The following is a 19,151-nucleotide window of genomic DNA, read 5'->3' as shown; positions in this document are numbered from 1 at the left end:
AATCAATGGTTTCTTTACAGTTTTTATACAATATATAGTAGCCTTATCTGCTGCATGGTTGGTTGCATGAATAAATAAGTAACCCCACTGTTCTTTGTAGGTGACGTCTCCTTTCTACCATTTATCAAGTACCAACTGCTCCTATTTCAGAATTATGTGAAATGCCATAACCTTGCTCAAGGTGCACGCGCGCTCCGACCGCGCGGCCAGCAGGAACCACAACTGAGCACTGCAAACAGCCATTGCTGAGGCACCTTGGCACAGGCCTCTGCAAAACTTGTCTCCTGGAACTGAAGTTCATCCCAGATTGGTTTTGTTTTAAGTTACTAACGCAGCTAACACCCATTTATCCCACACCCCGTATTTGTCAAGTGAACAGTGCAGGAAATACTATTCGTTTTAGCATTTAACAGATTACGAATTAGCCAATTTTATCTAAATACACCAGGTATATGCTTTCAAGCAAAGTTGTGGCAAAAATACAAAACATGGACTTATTTGTACTGTTGTAATGCACTTGTTAAAGCCTTCCTGTCTCTTCACATAGGTCTGCAAGATCCATATGAAGTATTCTCTCTTACTGGGCAGGTACATATAAAATGCAGTTGTATCAAAACCTTGCTTCTGCTGGTCACCTGAACCTTATGGGAGCCGCAAGTAATTCAACCAGCTTTCAGACAGGGTTCTTCAGTGGTAAATGTTTCTGCAGCACTTAGACTTAGATTTCAGTCTGAATTGCAGTGCTTAATTCCACAGCGTGTGGTGAATGGTTATTGTTTGTTTCCTTCAGTGTCTCACCAACACCTACATCTGCGTCTGTTGGCGACCCGTTATTTGCGCTTTCCTCCGCGATGTAACCCAGCTGCGGAGCGTCAGCGCCCGCAGCGAGGGCAGGAATCCCACTCTGGTGGGGAGAGTTTTCCAAGCGATCGTTTTCCACCTCTGGGAGAGCGCTAACGGCGGCGAAGCGGCTGTGGTAATCGCTGGAGCCATGGCTGCAGGAGGTTTTCATGCTTTCCATATCCGAGCAGCTGAACTCGGAGAAGTGACTTGAGTGCGAATCTGCTACCGACGGAACGCTGTCGCTGAGAGAGGGCGAGTCGAATTCGCTAGAGTTTGTGCTTTGCTGTTCCAACAGCTGAGCATCCATGTCCTCTCGTGTCTCGTTTATCTTCATGCTACTTTTCTTTCTCAGTTTACCTTTGCATTTTTTTCCAGCTGTTGTTTCTTTGGACCACTTGGTGGCACCAGATTTGCTTTCTGGCAAGCAGGCTGACGAACACCCAGCATTACCCCGACCTGCAGCGCTGCCGTCATCGACGCTGCTGCTTCCGCTGTTGTGTCTGAATTTGGCTGGCTTTGATTCAATATCCACTTGCACTTCCATACTGTTGCCTTCCCTAAAAGGATAAAGACTCTGTGAGCATAAGCAGTCATCCTATAGAGAGGCCAGCTAATATAGTCAAACCAACCCTTGCTGCTTTCTAAAATACATAGCAGAAGTTAGGGATGTAGCTTGTCTTAGCAAAAGCTAGAGAAAGTATTTAACTTCCCCTACCAAAAAAAAATCTCAGAGAGAAAAAGATCAGATGCTTTTGAGGTACAATAATCATGTTCCCCTTTGGAAGGATATCTAATTCAGTATGGAGCAAAATTTGTAATTTCAAAGGGTAAGTAGTGAAGTAAAAGAGCTGAGACATGCTTAAAAATCCCTCAAAAAGCAAAGCTTATTAATCTAACTTCTACCATGTTCCTCTTACCTATCCAAAGGGATATAGGAGTTCAGAATGGATCCTGCCATTGCTTTGGTACTGGCGTTGTCGCTAACCGTTCCCAAGCTAACCGTGCCGGATTCGCCGCTCAGGCTGTATCGTTCTTTCTGCACATCTGCTTGTACCTCCAATCTTGGAAAGTTAAAAAAAGGTTATATGCTACCACAACAGTTAACATGCTCATTAAAAGTTAGTGTCACCTGTAGTTTTTCCACTCTTCTGTATTAAGTAGAGTTCATTAGTTACTCCAGAGAGGCATATTTTTTCCCTACTGAAAGAGGCTAATGTCAAAAAAGTCTATTTTCTAATCAAGAGAGACAAAACAATAAACTTCTCAGCAAAGTCTAATGTTGCACATTAACAAGCAGTTATAGATACTCTCTTTCCCGGGATTTATAAGAAAGGCTTCCAGGCTAAACTATAATTTTTTGCAGGTAACATCCTGTACTGTAAAAATGACACTCACAGAAGGACACACAAGGTAAAGCTTTTTTAGCGTCTGTGCCTCTCCTGCTGCACAATTATTACTAATAAATAACAAGCACATAATTGCTCAGTACCTATCTACTGCAACAGGAATAATAAAAAGCCCCTCTTAAGCTGGGGCTGACCAGATAAAGCAAAAATTAATTTTTCATCTGTGAACATGGCTGCATTAGACATAAGGTGCCTTCCTCTGGCTCCAGAGGAGAAGCTGCTCTCCTGCAAAGCGGGAGTCAAGACCTCAGGCCCCTCTCACCCTGAAAAAATGGTTAGTTTTCTCCTCTGAGGACTGTGTTGCAGCAGGATCTTTTGGAATAAACTTGTCACAGATGAACTAGCTCTATCTCCCAGAGACAGGCAGCTTAATAAGAATCCGTTTAGGCATTAAAAAGCAAACACAAGGAATCAGCAGCATCACCTCCGCTCCAATCCGGAGCTGGCTGCCGCGGCGTCTCACCTGTTAAAGCAGTTAACCATTGCACTTCCCGAGAGGCTCCCCGTGATGCTGGCCCCGGCCAGGGCCATGGTGCTGGCGGTTTCGCTGAGGTTGTCCCGGATGGCTCCTATCCTGTCCATGTGGCTCCCGCTGGCGCTCAGGCTGCCGGTGAGGCCGCCAACGCTGCCCTCGCCGATGCTGGGGTTGTGTCGCGCCTCCGCCACCGACGCGGCGTCTGCGGACACAGAGACAGCCCGTCACGCGCGCGAGCACGGCGGAGCGCTCGGGAGGACGCGACCTGGGACTCTGCCTCCGAAATAACACGCAGAAAAACGACTTGTAGAACATACTGTAAGGAAGAGGTAACTTTGCCAAAAAGGGAGCAGGCCTTGGAGTTGCTACAGTGGTTATTATCATGGCCCAGGTCCCATGCTGAGAAGTTTACCGCATGCAGGGCAGGTAACGTGGAGTCAAGGGACACAGAATCCTATGACTATGAGTACTGCTGTGTAACTAAAGAAAAGCACCAGGTCAGCTGCTAAAAGGATTCAGCTTCCCTATTAGGGATTTAAAAAAAAAAAAAAAAAAAAAAAAAAAAAAAAAAAGCTAACAGTTTCCACAGATTCTAAAAAAAGTGTTACTTTTATCCTACAACTCTTACCTGGGGAAAGGACATTACATAAGTCTGTCTTTAATTAAAATGACTAAGAGCTTGAATGCATCACTACTTGGAATTTGCACCTCAAGTACTGACTTGGAAAAAAAAAAAAAAGATTGAAGTTAAACCCTTTTTGTTTTCTTGACTAGTCTAACATAGGATTAGGCTGTGGATCCACTGCACTGCGTTGCTGCCCTTGCGAGATCTTGCTGCCCTTTGGAAATGGAAGCAGAATGCGCAGGTAGATTTCAGTCATGCAGATCAGATCTTAAGACTGTCATCTAAGAAACTAATGTGTACCTGCTTCACAGAAACTCTCTGCTAAAAAATTACTCCAGAGGCACCGCCTAGCAAAATGGGGTCACAATATGATAACAATTTTTATTGCCTGAAAGTCACATATTCACATTTAATTCAGATTAAGAAAACTTATCTTCCCCTTTGTGTCCTGAGCAAGGAAGTCTGGCATAGAATTCAATGCACAACAGGCCTGGGATGGTCTTGCCCTGTGCCCAGATGAGCAACAACTGCTAATACATAAAAGCACAGAATGAACACAGGGAAGAGCTCCCCTTAGCTGAGAATGGGTCTTTCAAAAGGAGAGGAGGTAGCACTAACCACCTAGTATCTCTTCTGAAAACGATACTCTGGTGTGCATGACCACCAGGCACAGTAAACTTGGGCACAAAGCCTGGATTTAGAGGAAATAAGTCACTGAATTTTCTTACCTACAGCTGCATTTGTTCCACCAACGTTGATATCGTTTTCATCGTCGAATTCAATGCGGACGCCCTTCCCGTTGCCTGCTGACACTCCACAACCTCCGCTGCGGCACAGCGAAATTGGAACAACCCCATACACATAAGCCAGCATAATGGGAACACCAATACCTACAGAGAGAGCACAAAGCTTTTCATTCAATATAATGGCTTTTTAAAAATCTTTTACAAAAATCATGCTATTTACCATAACTACTATTTTACAGCTAAAAAAGATCAAAAGGGAAAGAAACATGAAATATTGGTAAGTCACTAAGATGAAATAATAAGAAAATACTTTCAGCAGGCAAAGGCCCCCCTGTCAGCACTGTTGGGAACAGAAGTGTAATATTGGGTGAATGAATACTTCTAGCATGGCTCTAATGTCTTCTACAAACAAAACAAAAATACTTGATATTTGAAAGGTTCACAAAAGCTCCATCAAGGACTGTTAATAAGGTTTTATCTGAGAAGCAGAAACAGTACAGCTCCATTTCAATCGTCATTCAAGCAAAAATGTTGCAACCTCTAATAAGGAGCTTGATATTGTATTGACACAAGTGAAACAGGGCTTTGTTATTAGCAGGACATAATATGATTATTACTGTCGTGTTTCCATGTTTATTGAATTGCATTGTTTCCTTTTGAAAGAAACATTCATAATAATTCCTTTTTAATGGCATTTGATTCCAAGGAATGAAAGGAGAGGTAAGGGAAGCAGTGAAAGGCAATGGGTAAACTGCACATGGATATATCCTGTGTGCTTATTCCCCCACTTGTAGGGAACTGAAAAAGCTACTCTACTGGCAAATGAGTTAAGTCATTTAAAGCTTTGCTGATGGAAGTAAGTGGAAGCTACAGAAAATAAGGCAGACTGAAAAATGGCAAGCAGGCACATTCCAAAAAATCCAGGACAGACCTAGACCCAATGCAAAGGCTCCCCAGTCAACCTGAACAAGGAATTCCAGTTACAGAGAGTTCCTTTTACTAGAAATTCCTCTAGATGTACAAATACATCCAGGAGATGCGTGTGGCCCACTGCCCACCAGCAGCTTCGTGAGAACAGTGCAGCACAGGCAGAAATCCGAGCACACTGCGACAGCAGTGAGTGACCCTCCACGGTTAACACAGCTTTAACGTCACGGCTTCACGGCCAGCTTAAACCCGCGCTCACTCGAAGCAGCGGCCCCGTGTTCCCCAAGCCGCTCACTCCTGCCTGAGCATCGGCTCTGGCACAAGGGGCCATGGGAGATCGAAGCAGGAAAGGCATCCAGCTCAAAACCCAACGTGGTGAGTCTTAATGTGCCCCAGTTTGCCACAGCAGCTCAGTGCCCAGGCGCAGAGGCGCCGGCGCGAAGGAGCAGCAGTGCAGGGCTAGGCAAGGCCTCTCCTTTCACAAACCAGCACTGGTCTACAGCGATCCTGAAACTACATGGTAGGAAGATTATAATGCAATGTACAGGCACATTTTCCTCAATGCTATTCTCAAGAATTCCAGTAAGAAAAAGTGCGACAATCCAAATAAACTCACAGAGCATAACAAGAAGAGCAATTACTGTAATGTTAAATGCAAAGGATGCTGTTTTTCCACTACGCTGAGCAAAGTTTGATATGAAATCACTTAAGTATGAACAGATTCTGTGGCATCAGCTTTTTCTTATGCAGTCAGACAACGCATAAATTTCAATTTGCAGATCAGATAAAAATCATTTTTAATTCTTCATTATAGTGCAGCATTTCCCAAATACTTTATCTCAATAGTAGTATAACCTCAAACACTCTGTGCCTTTTCTATGCCTTCGTTTACTCACCTGTTAGAGGAAGCTCTGCTACCTGGCTCGAATAAATGCTTTATTTATGGGTGCTTATAAAACCCTTGTTTCAAGGTGCAACCAACATGCAAAATATCTGCTTACCTACAGTTACTGCAGCTACAACTGGAGAAACAATGACAGACAAGGTTACACCTCCAGCTATTGCCAAGTTTCGCTTGTGCTTTGAAATGTCTTTGCCTTCATATCGATTGTGAATCTTGAGGGAGAAAAAAAAAGAATTATTTTAGGCTGTATTTTCATTACTCATGCTACTGTGGGGATGGAAGAAATTATATATAATAGTTTAGAATCTGTATCCTACTCTCTTCTAGAGGGGCTACATTCTGTATCACAACTTGTCTGAAAGAACAAAGAAATGTTTCATTTTCTTAATTTTAGGCAATAGTTTTAAAAGCTAGGAGTCCTCCTATTCAGAAATTAAGCATTTACTTTCATTCTCAAACTGTACTATGTATTTTTTGTTGTTGTTGTTGTTGTTTTTTTAAATCATCGCTCCAGCTTATACAGATGGGAAAAGCTGACAATTTTCACTACCACAGAATTGCCATGTCTAATCATATACAAACTGATACTTTTTCCCAATCTTTCCTCCCCTCACCCCCCAAACAATGAAGAGATTTATTGAGCTTTCTAAATTATAATATCAGTTAACAATTTGGTAGGGTGGTTTTCTTTCTTCAATACACAGATTTTCACTTGTTTAGACAGGACAAAGGGGAGAGAAGAGGGAGAAGACAGTGCTTTAGGTGACAGGAACACATCTGCTTGCTCCGAGATAGACTATGCCAAGACCCAGGGCATGAGAGCACAGGAATGCGGAGTCTGAGCTCAGAAAACTTCTGGGTACTGATTAAATGGGGGAAAAAAAGAACATGAGTGTGTTTAAAATGCCAATCCAGGCAGAGGGGATTTTACAGGGCAGCTAGTAGGATCGCTGGGAGCACTGGATTTGGCTATGGACAGGTAATTCCCAAACAAGGCTAAATGCAGTCAACAGTCTTAAAGGCTATCATATTTATTTTAAGCATAAAAGCAAGCAAAACCCCCACACAGAAGCCTAGAATAGGTGGGGTTGGAAGGCACCTCTGGAAACCACCTGGTCCACCCCCCCTGCTCAAACAGCAGGTTGTCCAGGAGTGTGTCCTGTCAGGCTGTGACCATCTCTACGGCCGGAGCCTCCACCACCTCTGTGGAAAACCCCCGTGTAAGGAATTGGCTCTAAAGGAGAAACTAACCCAGAACGTGAAATGACAAGGTCACATAGCAAAGAATGACCATGAAGTAACAAAAGTCAAAACCCAGAGGAAGAAAAGAACAGAAAACAAACATTTATCTATCTATACACACCCACATATATATAAATTAAGGAAAAAGTAAGGATAACCAGCAGTTCCTCAAGGAGACTATCAAAAGCACAAGCACAGATCCTTCCTGTGCAGCAGAGAGGGTTGTAAAAGGACAACTCTGCTTCTTTTGCTGAAGAAGCAGCGACATCAAGAAAACTGAAGTAGGTCAGATGACTATGAAGGGGCATAAAGGAACAGCATGAGGGTGTCAGGACAAAACCAGAAAGGTTAATGTTAAGGGGGCAAAGCAAGAGACATCAAAGTTACCACGGAATTATTTTACAACTACACCACTTGTAAGAGGAAGATCAAGATTTGCAGCTTCACAAAGACAAAGATGAAACCAAAGCCCTATTTTTTTTTCTCCCCTCAGTCTTGACTAAAGATCAAGTGTGAGCTACGTGATTGCTGGCACTAATATCGGTGGTAAAATAGTAGGAAAAACGTAGGAAAACGTAGGCGAGACAGTACTCAGATGAGCTGACCTGAAACTAGGAGGCCCAGTTTCAGAGCTACTAGCATTAACTGTTGAAAAAGGTCATTTTTTTTTTGTAAACTGAGAGGAAAAAAGAAAAATGTGTAAAGTGGACAAACTGCAATGATGATTTTTATAGAAGTGCAAAACAAGGATCTGGGGAATTAAAGACCAATGAACTCAAGTTCAGTTTCCTGAAAACCAGGCACTTGTAGGCATCGTAACAAGAGTACAAAAGAATGAGGCATATAGATTTTTCATGTAGAAATCACATCAATTTTGTTTGCTTCTATGACAGGATAAGTGGCCTTGAGGGTGGGAGGGAGCAGCAAATGTCATACCCCGACTTCAGTAAAATTGACATTTTCTTCTTTGAGTGTCAAACAAGCTAGAGTGATCCGGACTGAAAAATGGCTCAGAAAATTATCATTAGCTTAATACAAAACTGACAGAAAATAACATAGCTGTCATATATACACCCAACCCATACATACACCCAAGTTAACACTCTTCCCCCTATACTTTTTCCCCCAAGAGCTCTGCTATGAATCTACAAGTATCCAACATTTTCATTTATCTGTTGGATAGGAGGAAAACAGGGGTGTGTTAAGGTTTTTTTTGGATAACAGCAACCTTAAAGCTGCAAGAAAGCCTAAATTCACATTAGTCTTGTCAAATCTTGAAATGACTATGAGCAAGTGCAAGATTTCACTTGGGAAGGGACCAATTGCCTTGTACATACAAGTACAGTGGGAAACTGTATAGGATTTACAACGCACATAATCCAAATAGCATGCAGCTGAAAGGGAGACAACTGTTAGTCACAAGAGGAGGATTACTGCTTGAAGAACAAAATGGGATTTTTTTTTTCAGCTAGCTCAATGATAAGCAGTAGTGCTTCAGCCTCACTGCTGCATTCAAACTGCACAAAGAAAAGGGGTAAGAAGATGTGGAAAGAAATCCAGAAGAGAATGGACATGATGAGAGCTCAGTCTGCCAAGAGAAAAAAAAAAGAAAAAGAAAAAGATAGTACTGGATTTCTTTAGAAATGAAAAAGTGGGCTGAGAAACGATCATCAAATACGTAATAAGAGATTGCAAAGTAATAGTATCCTTGATATCAATTAAAACAATTAAAGAGAGAGGGAAAAATAGTGTAGGAAGAGAATTTATGTTGAATGCCAGTAAAATCAGATGGATTAGGCTTGGAGGGTCTGTGAACCAGAGGTTCTGACGAAAAGCTCAAGCATCTGACAGGACTACCAGAAAACTGACCATGAAGCAGTGGGGTGGAATGAAGTTCTCCTGAGGTCACCTCCCAGATTCATTGCGAGACTTTTAGCATTAACATGTGGAAGGACTGGGAGCTGTCCAAGAGCTAAGCAGAAAAGCAGAGCAGCCCTTGTAACTGGATATGGTAACAGCTGCCTGCCTCCTGTTATCTACAGGGATTCAATAGCTGTATAGAAATAAGAGAATACACAACAAGAGGGTCACAAAAAGCACCACAGCAAAAGGTAAGAGCACTTGGTTTGAAAGAAAAGGCTGAAAAGACAGACTGGAAGATCCTGACTAGTAGCAACAACTTGTGTGAGACAGACAAAAAAATCACCCAGGACACAAAGATGCAGAATTATAGGTAGAAACCTGTACCAGTCACTGAAAAATCATGTTCTAAAAGCAGGAGTAAACACCCCCTGAGTAAATTTTCCAGGATGTGCAACTCAATTTAGCACCTGTTTAACCAAGTCATAGGTTCAAAAAGCCCATTTCCATTTCCAAAAGATGCAAATAATTTACTACTCTATCCTGAATTACAAAGAGAAGTTGAAAGAAGGGGTAAGAAAGGAGGGGGAAAAAAGTAATTCTAACTTACAATTTGTCATTTACTCTATATTAGCAACCAAGTATATAGAAGCAACCAAGTATATATACATATCTCTATATTATCTCTATATTAGCAACTTTTTTTTTTTTTTTTTTTTTTTTTTTTAAGAGAGGGGAAATACATTAGCTGCTGTTTTGCTACCATGGTCATTTCTAGCCAATTCCCATAAACAATAACATGAAAATAGATGCTGTTGGCTACGTGTGCTGAGGAGAGCTCCACAGGGCAGGCTGGCTGCAGGCAACCTAAAAGCTTCCAAGTACAAACCCTGAAACGGGTGCACTCACACCTATGCCTCTTGACAGGGGAACAAAATTTTATACTCAACTACTGGTACCTTTCTGCTTCTAAGAAAAATAAAAAGGATTTTCCTGGTGCCTTTCCCTTCCCCTGAACATTTAATTCTAAGGAAAACAGGAAAACTCTGAGATTAAAAACAGAGCAGTTTTCAACACACATGTATTTTTATATATGGTAAAACAAATTTGTTTTTCAAAGTTTTGTTTCACCTGTACAAAAAGAGAAACTACATTCTGAAACACGGCCTCTCCTGTACAAACTCATCCAGGAGTTTTCTAAACAATCCCTTTATTTTTTGGAAAGCACACATAGTATTAGATTGCACACTGATAAAACCTGAAGCACAGTAGAAGTTGCAGCACGTTTTACCTTACGTCCCACGTACACAGGAATTCCAATAATCATAGCAGGGATAGCAATGCCAGCTATTAATGCAATTCCTACAGGAGCTCCAACAAGTGTCCCTAGTTGCCACAGTATTTTCTTCTTACGGCTCCAAGGTTTCTTTCCCCAGAATGTACAACCTGATGGGCTAATAGTAAGAAAATATAAGAAAATTGTAAAGAAATTGCAAGTAAATCTACACAACTGTAGAGAACTGAACTGCTCACGAGGTACAGAACTACAGTTCCTGGAAATGTTCGAGGTATATATGTTACAAACACCAAATCACCAATTATTATTTTTTTTTTAAGCTTTCAAGCATATTTTGCAATATACTGAGGAACCTATTGTTTGCTACCACACACCAGTCCATGGTTCACAGGTAACTTGGTATCAGAGTTGCTGTGTTGCTTAATATGAATATAAAGCATCAGTATTAAGACATCAGCTAATGTAAAATATTTCATTGTATTAAGTACATACTTCACACACAACACACTTGAAAAACTTATTTCAAGTCTTACTAATTTAAATATGTGCATGGAAAAATAAATTCTTAGATGCTTCAACTTTGATTCTCTACTCCAGTAGAAAGTAAAACAAATTTACAGTGCCCTCTACACACTTCAGAGAAAAGTTATCACATGGAACTTAATTTCTTAACATACCTTAAATAATGTAAATCTGAGATCTCTTTCATACACAGCCAACAGAATTCGCAGCCACAGACTGCACAAGTCATATGATTGCAGCTTCCATCATTCATTTTTATTATATAAGCAGCACAGCGCGGGCATGGCTTTATATCATCAGCTGTTTAAAAAACAAATATTAAGATCATACCAGTTCTAAAGGCGAGCAGATTTAATCAAAATACAGACAGATAATGCTTCAATCAGTTTTCCCAAGTATCTAAAAGATGGAAAAGCTTTATAATAAATTTGCTTTAACAGATCACGATCTGGTAATGAATTCTTTGATAATCTTTTCTAGTTGTGTGCTTCATACTGAGTGGGATTAATCAAAACAAGGCACACCACATTCCAGTAACTGCACAGTCGATGCACACATGCTCTTCAGGGATTTTCTAAGCCTCATGCAATATATACTGAAGATCCAGGCATTAAATATGTATGTTAATACAGAACTGAAAGCACTCTTTAAATAGAATGCTCTTTTACATTTCATGCTGTTATGAATCTTGTTCTAGAATATTCAGCCCGTACTCTGTTATTACTTCTTCCTATTTTACATTCACATCCTCCTCTATATTAAATAATTTCCCTGGTATCACCAGCCTCCTTTTAATTCCTCTTCCTAGCCTTACTTAACACACATCCCCTGGAAAAAGAGGCATTCTAGTAAAAAGAGAACGCGGGAGCCAGTCGTTGCTCCTAAGTCAGACAGTAAAAAGTTTGGTTATGCAGCAAGTTCTATCTTTAGCAAAGGGGTCACCAAGCAATACTGATATTCTTGTGTACTGACCCCAGCACTGCTGGGATCCTCGCTGCTCCCACCTCCTGACCACCATAGTCCTGATCTGGACTATGGGATGAACTATTTACTTAGAGCAGTAAATGCAACCTGCACCTCCTGGTGCAGAAGAGGGGCTCTGGTTCAACATGCCCTTCGCTCCCATTTTCTGTCTTTGTGCTACCAGGCAGGACAAAAGGAAGAGAGGGGAGACACCTGCTACAAGGAGTATCAGGGAGGTGCAGAACGAGTTTGGCCACCACGGGACAGGGAGTAACTGAAGCAGCACATTAGCTAGTCGCAGGGAAGAGATGCGCATTCTGTGGGGCCAAACTCTTCTCAGTGGTGGACAGTGACAGGACAAGGGGCAATGGGTACAAATTAAAGCACAGGCAGTTCCATCTCCTTATGAGGAGGAGCTTCTTTCCTGTGAGGGTGACAGAGCCCTGGAACAGGCTGCCCAGAGAGGTTGTGCAGTCTCCTTCTCTGGAGATCTTCAAACCCGCCTGGATGCCACCCTGTGCCCCGTGCTCTGGGTGTCCCTGCTGGAGCAGGGGGGTTGGACTAGATGATCTCTAGAGGTCCCTTCCAACCCCAACCATTCTGTGATTCTGTGAGGCAGTAACTGGGCTACTTAGAGGGTTCTTTACAACATGCATGGGGCAGAGATACTGCTGTTCATGCTGCAAAAGAAGGGAATGTGGTATTAAAGATTTTATTTCAAAATGCATTTAAACACTTGGACAAGAGGCCAAGTTTTAAGTTAAGATGAGGTGCCTTGTAAAAATGAGATACCAAAACAATGAAGTAGACTCCCAATACTAGAGCTGGATTTAAAGGACTAATAACTATAACTGAACTCAAGGTGCAGGAAGGACTTTTATCTGAATATCTGCCTAGTTTGGTCAGAGAGAGACAAAAGCTGGCAAATAGAGTTTGGTAAAACTCAAAGTTAATTCTTATCAATAGCAAACTGGACTCTTGCTCTGCAAACTACTGCTCTGAATAACCTACTCTTTTTGGTTACAAAACAATTCAGTTTTCAGAAGCTGAACTCATTTGATCTCTGCTAGCCAAGAGAGATAAGCAGTGTATTGAAAAACAGAAATTAGTTAGGTAGCTCCCTGAGAACAAGGACCATCCTATGTGTAAGAACACCTAACAAATTAACATAGATGTAGAGCATCAGAGCTGGAAAGAGGCCAGCAGTCTCTCCGAAAGTGAAAAATCAGTGGGTTTTTAGTTTTATTTACGACAGCATTTGTTGCTACTAACCTTATGAAATACCACCTACAGTGGAGAAAACAAATGTGCCCAGTGTGTAAGCAATGCAACTAAGCAAGCAAAGTCAGCCTGCTGAACACCAAGTGCTCTGCACTACGTTCTTTACACTTCACATCTCAGCTACAGAGCAAGAATTTAAAATGCCGACAAGCCTCTAAGATTGAATCCAGGTGTTCTGGTTACCAAGAATTTCAAATATTACCAACAGAAACTGGAGATCCAAGCCTTGAACTTGAGAATGTGAATTCAAATCTGAAACTGTGCATTTCTCATCTCTGAGGCACAAAGAAGAGCCATCTGTTCCTTCCTTCTAGGAGTTAGTCGTACAAAGGCAGCAGTAAGGCAACGTATGGACATCGTATCCCGACCATAAATACCTGCTGCTCCAGACTCCTGGCTGTAGCTAATGGAGGAGGAACGGATCGTCCTCAGGCGCAGGCTCTGAGCTCTCTCCTGGCGAGCAGCATCACACGTCTGGTTCGGATGCCAAATCTGCTTGCAGTGGTAGCAGAACTCGGTCCCGCAGCCTTCTCGCCCGCACGTAAGCTTGGGGCAGCTGGCACACCCAAAAGCGATCACGGCGTATCTTGGATGATCAAAGAGGGGCAAGAGGGTTCTGTTAATTGAAGCGGTTCTCTAGAGCAAGGAGCACAGGCGGGGAGGCAGGCAGCAGTGGCAGGAGGGGACACGCCAGCCTAGGCCGCCTGCCACCCCTGTCCTCTATGGCCACAGCGCCGTTGCATTGCATTAGCACTGCACAAACACAGCAAAATGCATCCGTGCACCACACAGCCTCTCTCCTGCCTCCAACACCCCACACGGTGCTGCTGCGTACTCTGGTTAAGGCTGAACGCAGTGCCAAAGCGTCTCACAGCAGAACCACAATTTGGAAGGGAGCATAGAAACAAATGGTATTTACACAGCTTTAAATGCTTCAAAAGCATCCCAGGCACTAGGGGCCTATCTGCACTTGAGGCTTTCTATAGGTCGCAAAATGCCTCCCGAGTCAGCTGCAGTGTAATCCATTACCAAAAAGCCCCCTGACCTGACACCACAGGGTATCGTGGCATTTTAGCGGCTGCCTCTTACCATACATGCTGGTATTCTAAAGAAGCATTTGTTTTTCTCCTTATATTTTAAAGCATCAAAACAACAGTGCTTGTTTTACATACAAGTATTTAGTTCCCCAGTTATTAGCAGAACTTTTTTTTTTTTTTTTTAAACAATACAGAAAAAATATTTGGGGTCCCATTACCTTCACTTACCAGCTTCATTGAAATAATGCTGCAGACTAAAAAGCTCTAAAAATATTGAGACTTTAAAATAGCTACATTATTTTAATCAAATGCAATATAAACAAACAATTCTGTCCTATGATCCCACGCTTTCCATAAATCACTAGAGCTTAACCTAGCTCCCGCGTTAAGGTTTGCATTTTGAAGTTCACATGATTTGTGCTTGACATGATTCGTATGAATAGTATCCCCCGAATATAGGCCTATACAGGCCTATAAACACAGCAAGCCTTAAGTTTAAGGTTATTTAAATGAAGGTAACTATTTTACATGATTATGTTACTAATCATTATTTCCCCTACCCCTTTTATAGTATTTTGCAAAATTCAAGTGAAATATTCCATATCAGTAATGAATACTAAAAATTAATATATTTTCACTCAAATATTTATCTGAAAATTCCACTATTTTCAAGTAGGTAAATCTGAACCTCTGTCAAGTCATACCAGTGTTATGAAGGTTTTAAAACAGCATGTTAGAAGTTCCCCCCTTCTAACAGTTCTGCAAAAACATATGAGCTTTCAAGCTGTAATTTATAGATTACGTAGCTACAAATAAGTGACATATGTGCTTAGCTATTTTCAAACATTTCTAACTTTCAACTAAATATAGTTTGTTTCAATAACTGTTAAACTGTTAAACAACAACTGTTAAACTGCCATTTTAATCAGCTCAATTTTCCCCACTCAAACTAACCGAAGAGACAACCCCTCCTGTACATACACAGAGAGACTCTGATCCAAATGTTTCTGCAATGCAAAGTCACTAATGTGACTACAGAATGATGCAGCAATTTATATCTTTTCTCCTGTTGCTAATAAAGCACAGACACATCCTTGAAAGCACCCCCTGGCTGGGACACATTTACTGAAATGCAACTTTAAAAAGTTACCTTTTGGGCCATTTGTATGTTAGGCTGAAAAAAGGGGCTAAACAATCAAATTCAAACTAACAACAAACAAAAAGCAGAAGCTAAGAGTGATTCACTGGAGAAGCATGCAAGGGTGGGAAGAGAGAAGGAATGAAAAAGTTTTGTTCCTTTGTCTAATCAGTTTTTTGGGTTGACACGGGCAAGAAAATCTAGGAACCACTGCTCTCTGCTAGAAAGGTTAGCAGTGTAACTCCTGAGCAAAAACATTAAATAATTCGGCCAGAACAGAGCACAGAACACACTAGGAATACCAATTCATTCAAGCTTATCAAAATGACATCTGAAAACTTACATGGTGAAACAGAATATCCCCAAAATTAATCTGGAAGAAAGCCCAAGAGGTTTTCCCATCCGCGTCCCTTCCCCAAGGAAGGCTCAACTATTTGCAAGTGCCCTGCAAAGCCACAGCTAATGCCTTGCAGATGGACATGGGCTATATTACCTTTATGGTATTTCAATTATCTGGTACTGTGTGGGAGTGTTTTAGTTTGCAAGAAAAGATGAGGATGGAGGAGGCTGGGGTTGGAAAGAGCAGAGATAGGGTCCCCTTTTGGTTTGACCCTGCAGCTTCTGGGTTGCATAGGCTCACACAACATTGCAACAGTTTTTCTCCCACTCACTCTGTCTTAAATTGCCGTGACTTTAGAAGTGTGTGTATATATATAAATATACATATAAAAGTGTATATACATACATATACACAGAGATGAAAGATATATGCTTCTTAATCATTATTCATGATTTCCTGAGAAATAACACAAGAGGCTTGGATGTAGAAAACTATTATTATTCTACACTAATTTAGCTCTCCCTGCTACCTTTCAAGACAGTAAACCTGCCCCTCTAGAAGTCCTCACAGCTCCTGGAATTACTTGCAAGTTAAGGGCATTGCATCTAGGTCCTTCATGGAAATCTTGACTCGTGCTAGAACTAGGGCAGCTGCCATCACAGAGCCCCAGTGCCTCCTGCCAGCATTATACATGAAAACCCGATCAGAAGCAAATAACCCTTCAATTTTAACCAGATACTGCACCAGTTAGTTACAGTTGCCAAAGCTGTTAGAGAAGTACAACTGCTGTAGGACCACCTGGTCACTGCTGATGTGGAATCCTTGCATGTTGTGTGGCACATCTGGTCTTTAAACGATGCTTGCTAGTGAAAGCTGCTTAGTGAAAAGCTGACTAGTATTTGCTTCCGTAAGTCTCACCTCTGTACAAACTCACTTGTGTAAAGCACTTCCCCATCACACAAAAACATCATGACAAAGTCTGCAGCAAAGGTACATGGTGAGGGCTGCCCACGTCATATTAGTGTGTTTCCCTTGCACACACGCACAAACACTGGCACGGTTGTGCTAGGGAAGTTCACGTTAGATATTAGGAAAAAATTCTACGTGGAAAAAGAGGTGAAGCACTGGAAGAAGCTGCCCAGGGAAGCGGTGGAGTCACCGTCCCTGGTGGTGTTCAAGAAACATGTGGATGAGGCACTTAAACCACGTGCCTAACGGATACGGTGTTGAGGGGCTTACGGTTGGACTTGATCATCTCAAAGGTCTTTTCCAACCATAATGATTCTGTGATTCTATAAGTAATTTCAAAATTCACACAAACTATTCTTCCCTCAACTCATCAGTGTCCTCCTCTGCTCAAACCCTGTCACAGCCCAAGGCCATTCAGTTTGCTGAATTTCTGACACTCGGTTCTGGACTCCCTCCCAAGTTCTTTGCTTGGAATACGCTTCTCCTAGAACACCTAACAGTCATCACTTCTCCAGTCCCTGCTTTTGACCCACATTAGCAAAAACTACATTTAAAAATATTATTTTTTAAATATAAAATTTAATTTGAAAGCATAATATTCAAGCCTACTTTAGTGAGAATTCAGGATATTTGCAGAACTGTTTAAATACTAAAATAACGTTGAAGCGTTACTCTGATAATGAGTAGAAACCAGCCGATTGCAGTTTCACACCAGAATCCTGTTTACAGGCATCAAGTGCCTCAAACAACTGTAATACCGAAGATACCTGAAGCTGGAGAGTGTTTTCCATTCAAACAAATCTTCGACCATGTTTCACACTTAAAAATAATGCTTTCATAAACAGACTAAATTAAAAATATAATACCACTAGCATTTGACCCGATTTTCAGTTTTTTTTTGGTCTGAGCTTTGCACTGTTGCCTTGGTAGTGCAACATCTGATTTTTTCCTAGCAGACACATAGCAACCACCTGCCAAGTTTCAGAAAAATCACCAAAATTTTCTGCAGAGAAAAAGAGAGAAGCCTTCTTGAGGAAGGATTTTGTTCTTTAATTTTTTTTTTTAAGATACTGGTAGAACACATAGCAAAACTTTAAAGCAAAGCAATTAGCTCTTCAAAAAGAAGAATGCTTCTGATAAAGCAACACATGAAACTAAATATGTTCATTCAATCTAGGTAATTATCCTGTCTATACCATCTATGTGAGCATCCAATTATAATGAAATGACTGCAATATTGCAGTTGTCCCAATTCCATTAGAAATAAATCAGATATCTCGATAAAGCAGATATACAGATAAAAGTGATTCAGCAACAACAATATTAAGTCAAGAAATTCTACATGTCTTCCTAAATTGAATGAAAAATAGAGGAAAAGACAATAAAAACCCCACATACCCGCAATCTGGAGCTGGGCACCACCTGCAATCAGGATCCGCAACAAGCCATCGCCTAAGCATGAACTCTTCATATTTTTCCATCAAGACGTCATCGTTCAATATTAAACGAATATCATGAGGATTAAACCGTTCTGAGCATTCTGGACAGCTAATATTAACTCTGCTCTCGGAGATTTCTATCCGGAGATACTGACGCAAGCAATCCACACAGGACCTGTGGTGACAGGTCATGATCTCGGGGAACCTGTCCTTGGAGTGCCGCAGAAGGCACAGGGGGCACTCCATGAAGTCTCCGCTTGGTTTGCTGCTAGAGGTGGTTCCATTATCGGAGGAGGTACACGTGGAGAAAATAGAGTTCTTGTCTGTGCACATTTCTGAATGAATGCTTTCAATACTCGCAATCCCATCGACGCCTCCATTTAAATCTCTTGACTTGCGTTTCGTGTCTTTTTTTCTCCGGAAGAGAGAGCCCAAGGAAATTCTTCTTTTCTTTGGTGCCTTTTTAACGGAAGGCAAACTCACAGAGGAAGCAGAAGACTGCAGGTCCCGATCAGAGCCCATTTGCCGATGTAAACTCATGTCTAGATCACTCATCAGAAACAGGTTAAATTTTGCACACAACCCTAATCATGGTTAAGGATCAAAATAATAAGAGGATATATGCTTAAGCCATACTGTTAAGTAATCCAGTTTGAGAGTCTTCATGCAGAAAAATTCTCACACATCTGCTTTCAGCAAGTTCTTCACAGAAGCTCCCTAGATAGGAGATAAGAAAAGGAAAAGGCAGATTAGAAAACATATTGTCACAATTTTTGTGAAAAAGCAGGGCACTCTGAACACCTGCTATTCACATCAACTACCACCTTCTCTTCACCAATGAGGAAATACATTTTTTTTTCTTCTTCTCTCCCCTATTAGCTCTTTCTCACTTTACCAGGCCTGAAACATCTCTAGAGGCAAGGCACACCACGCATCAAGCAGTGCTGAGAACTGCATCTTCATTCTCCTGTCCCTCTGAGGTGTGTGTGCATGTACAGAAATTGCCATCATCCAAGATGATGACTAAGTAAATGTACAAGTTCTTCTACAAAGCACAGTATAACACGCTTACAGCATTGAAAACTTCTTTTCTTTACCTGTTTTCCATATGTGCGATAAGGTCACGCACAGAACCAA

The 19,151-nt window shown here is 41.4% G+C and overlaps 1 protein-coding gene across 2 annotated transcripts; it reads right to left on the bottom strand.

Annotated features, from left to right (window-relative positions):
* Positions 1-414: 414 nt before the first annotated feature.
* On the bottom strand, positions 415-18,727 carry RNF19A (ring finger protein 19A, RBR E3 ubiquitin protein ligase). Of its 2 annotated transcripts, XM_010225107.2 has the most exons (9): positions 17,974-18,727; positions 13,469-13,677; positions 11,003-11,147; positions 10,320-10,482; positions 6,024-6,138; positions 4,078-4,239; positions 2,713-2,926; positions 1,761-1,904; positions 415-1,400 (listed from the first exon to the last, which is right to left on the bottom strand). In XM_010225107.2, exons 1-9 carry the CDS (start codon positions 18,567-18,569, stop codon positions 719-721), a joined length of 2,430 nt encoding a protein of 809 aa, XP_010223409.2. In that variant the 5' UTR covers positions 18,570-18,727; the 3' UTR covers positions 415-718. The 2 variants fall into 2 exon arrangements, with proteins under 2 accessions (XP_010223409.2, XP_088389766.1); XM_088533640.1 differs by lacking the exons at positions 11,003-11,147; positions 13,469-13,677.
* Positions 18,728-19,151: the final 424 nt, after the last annotated feature.

The sequence above is a fragment of the Tinamus guttatus genome, unplaced genomic scaffold (genome assembly GCF_059628265.1).
Source record: "Tinamus guttatus ecotype Peru unplaced genomic scaffold, ASM5962826v1 Tinamus_guttatus_pri_ptg000510l, whole genome shotgun sequence".
Classification (NCBI taxonomy): domain Eukaryota; kingdom Metazoa; phylum Chordata; class Aves; order Tinamiformes; family Tinamidae; genus Tinamus; species Tinamus guttatus.
The sequence above is the reverse complement of the archived record's forward strand: the minus strand, read 5'-3'. Positions and strand labels throughout refer to the sequence as shown.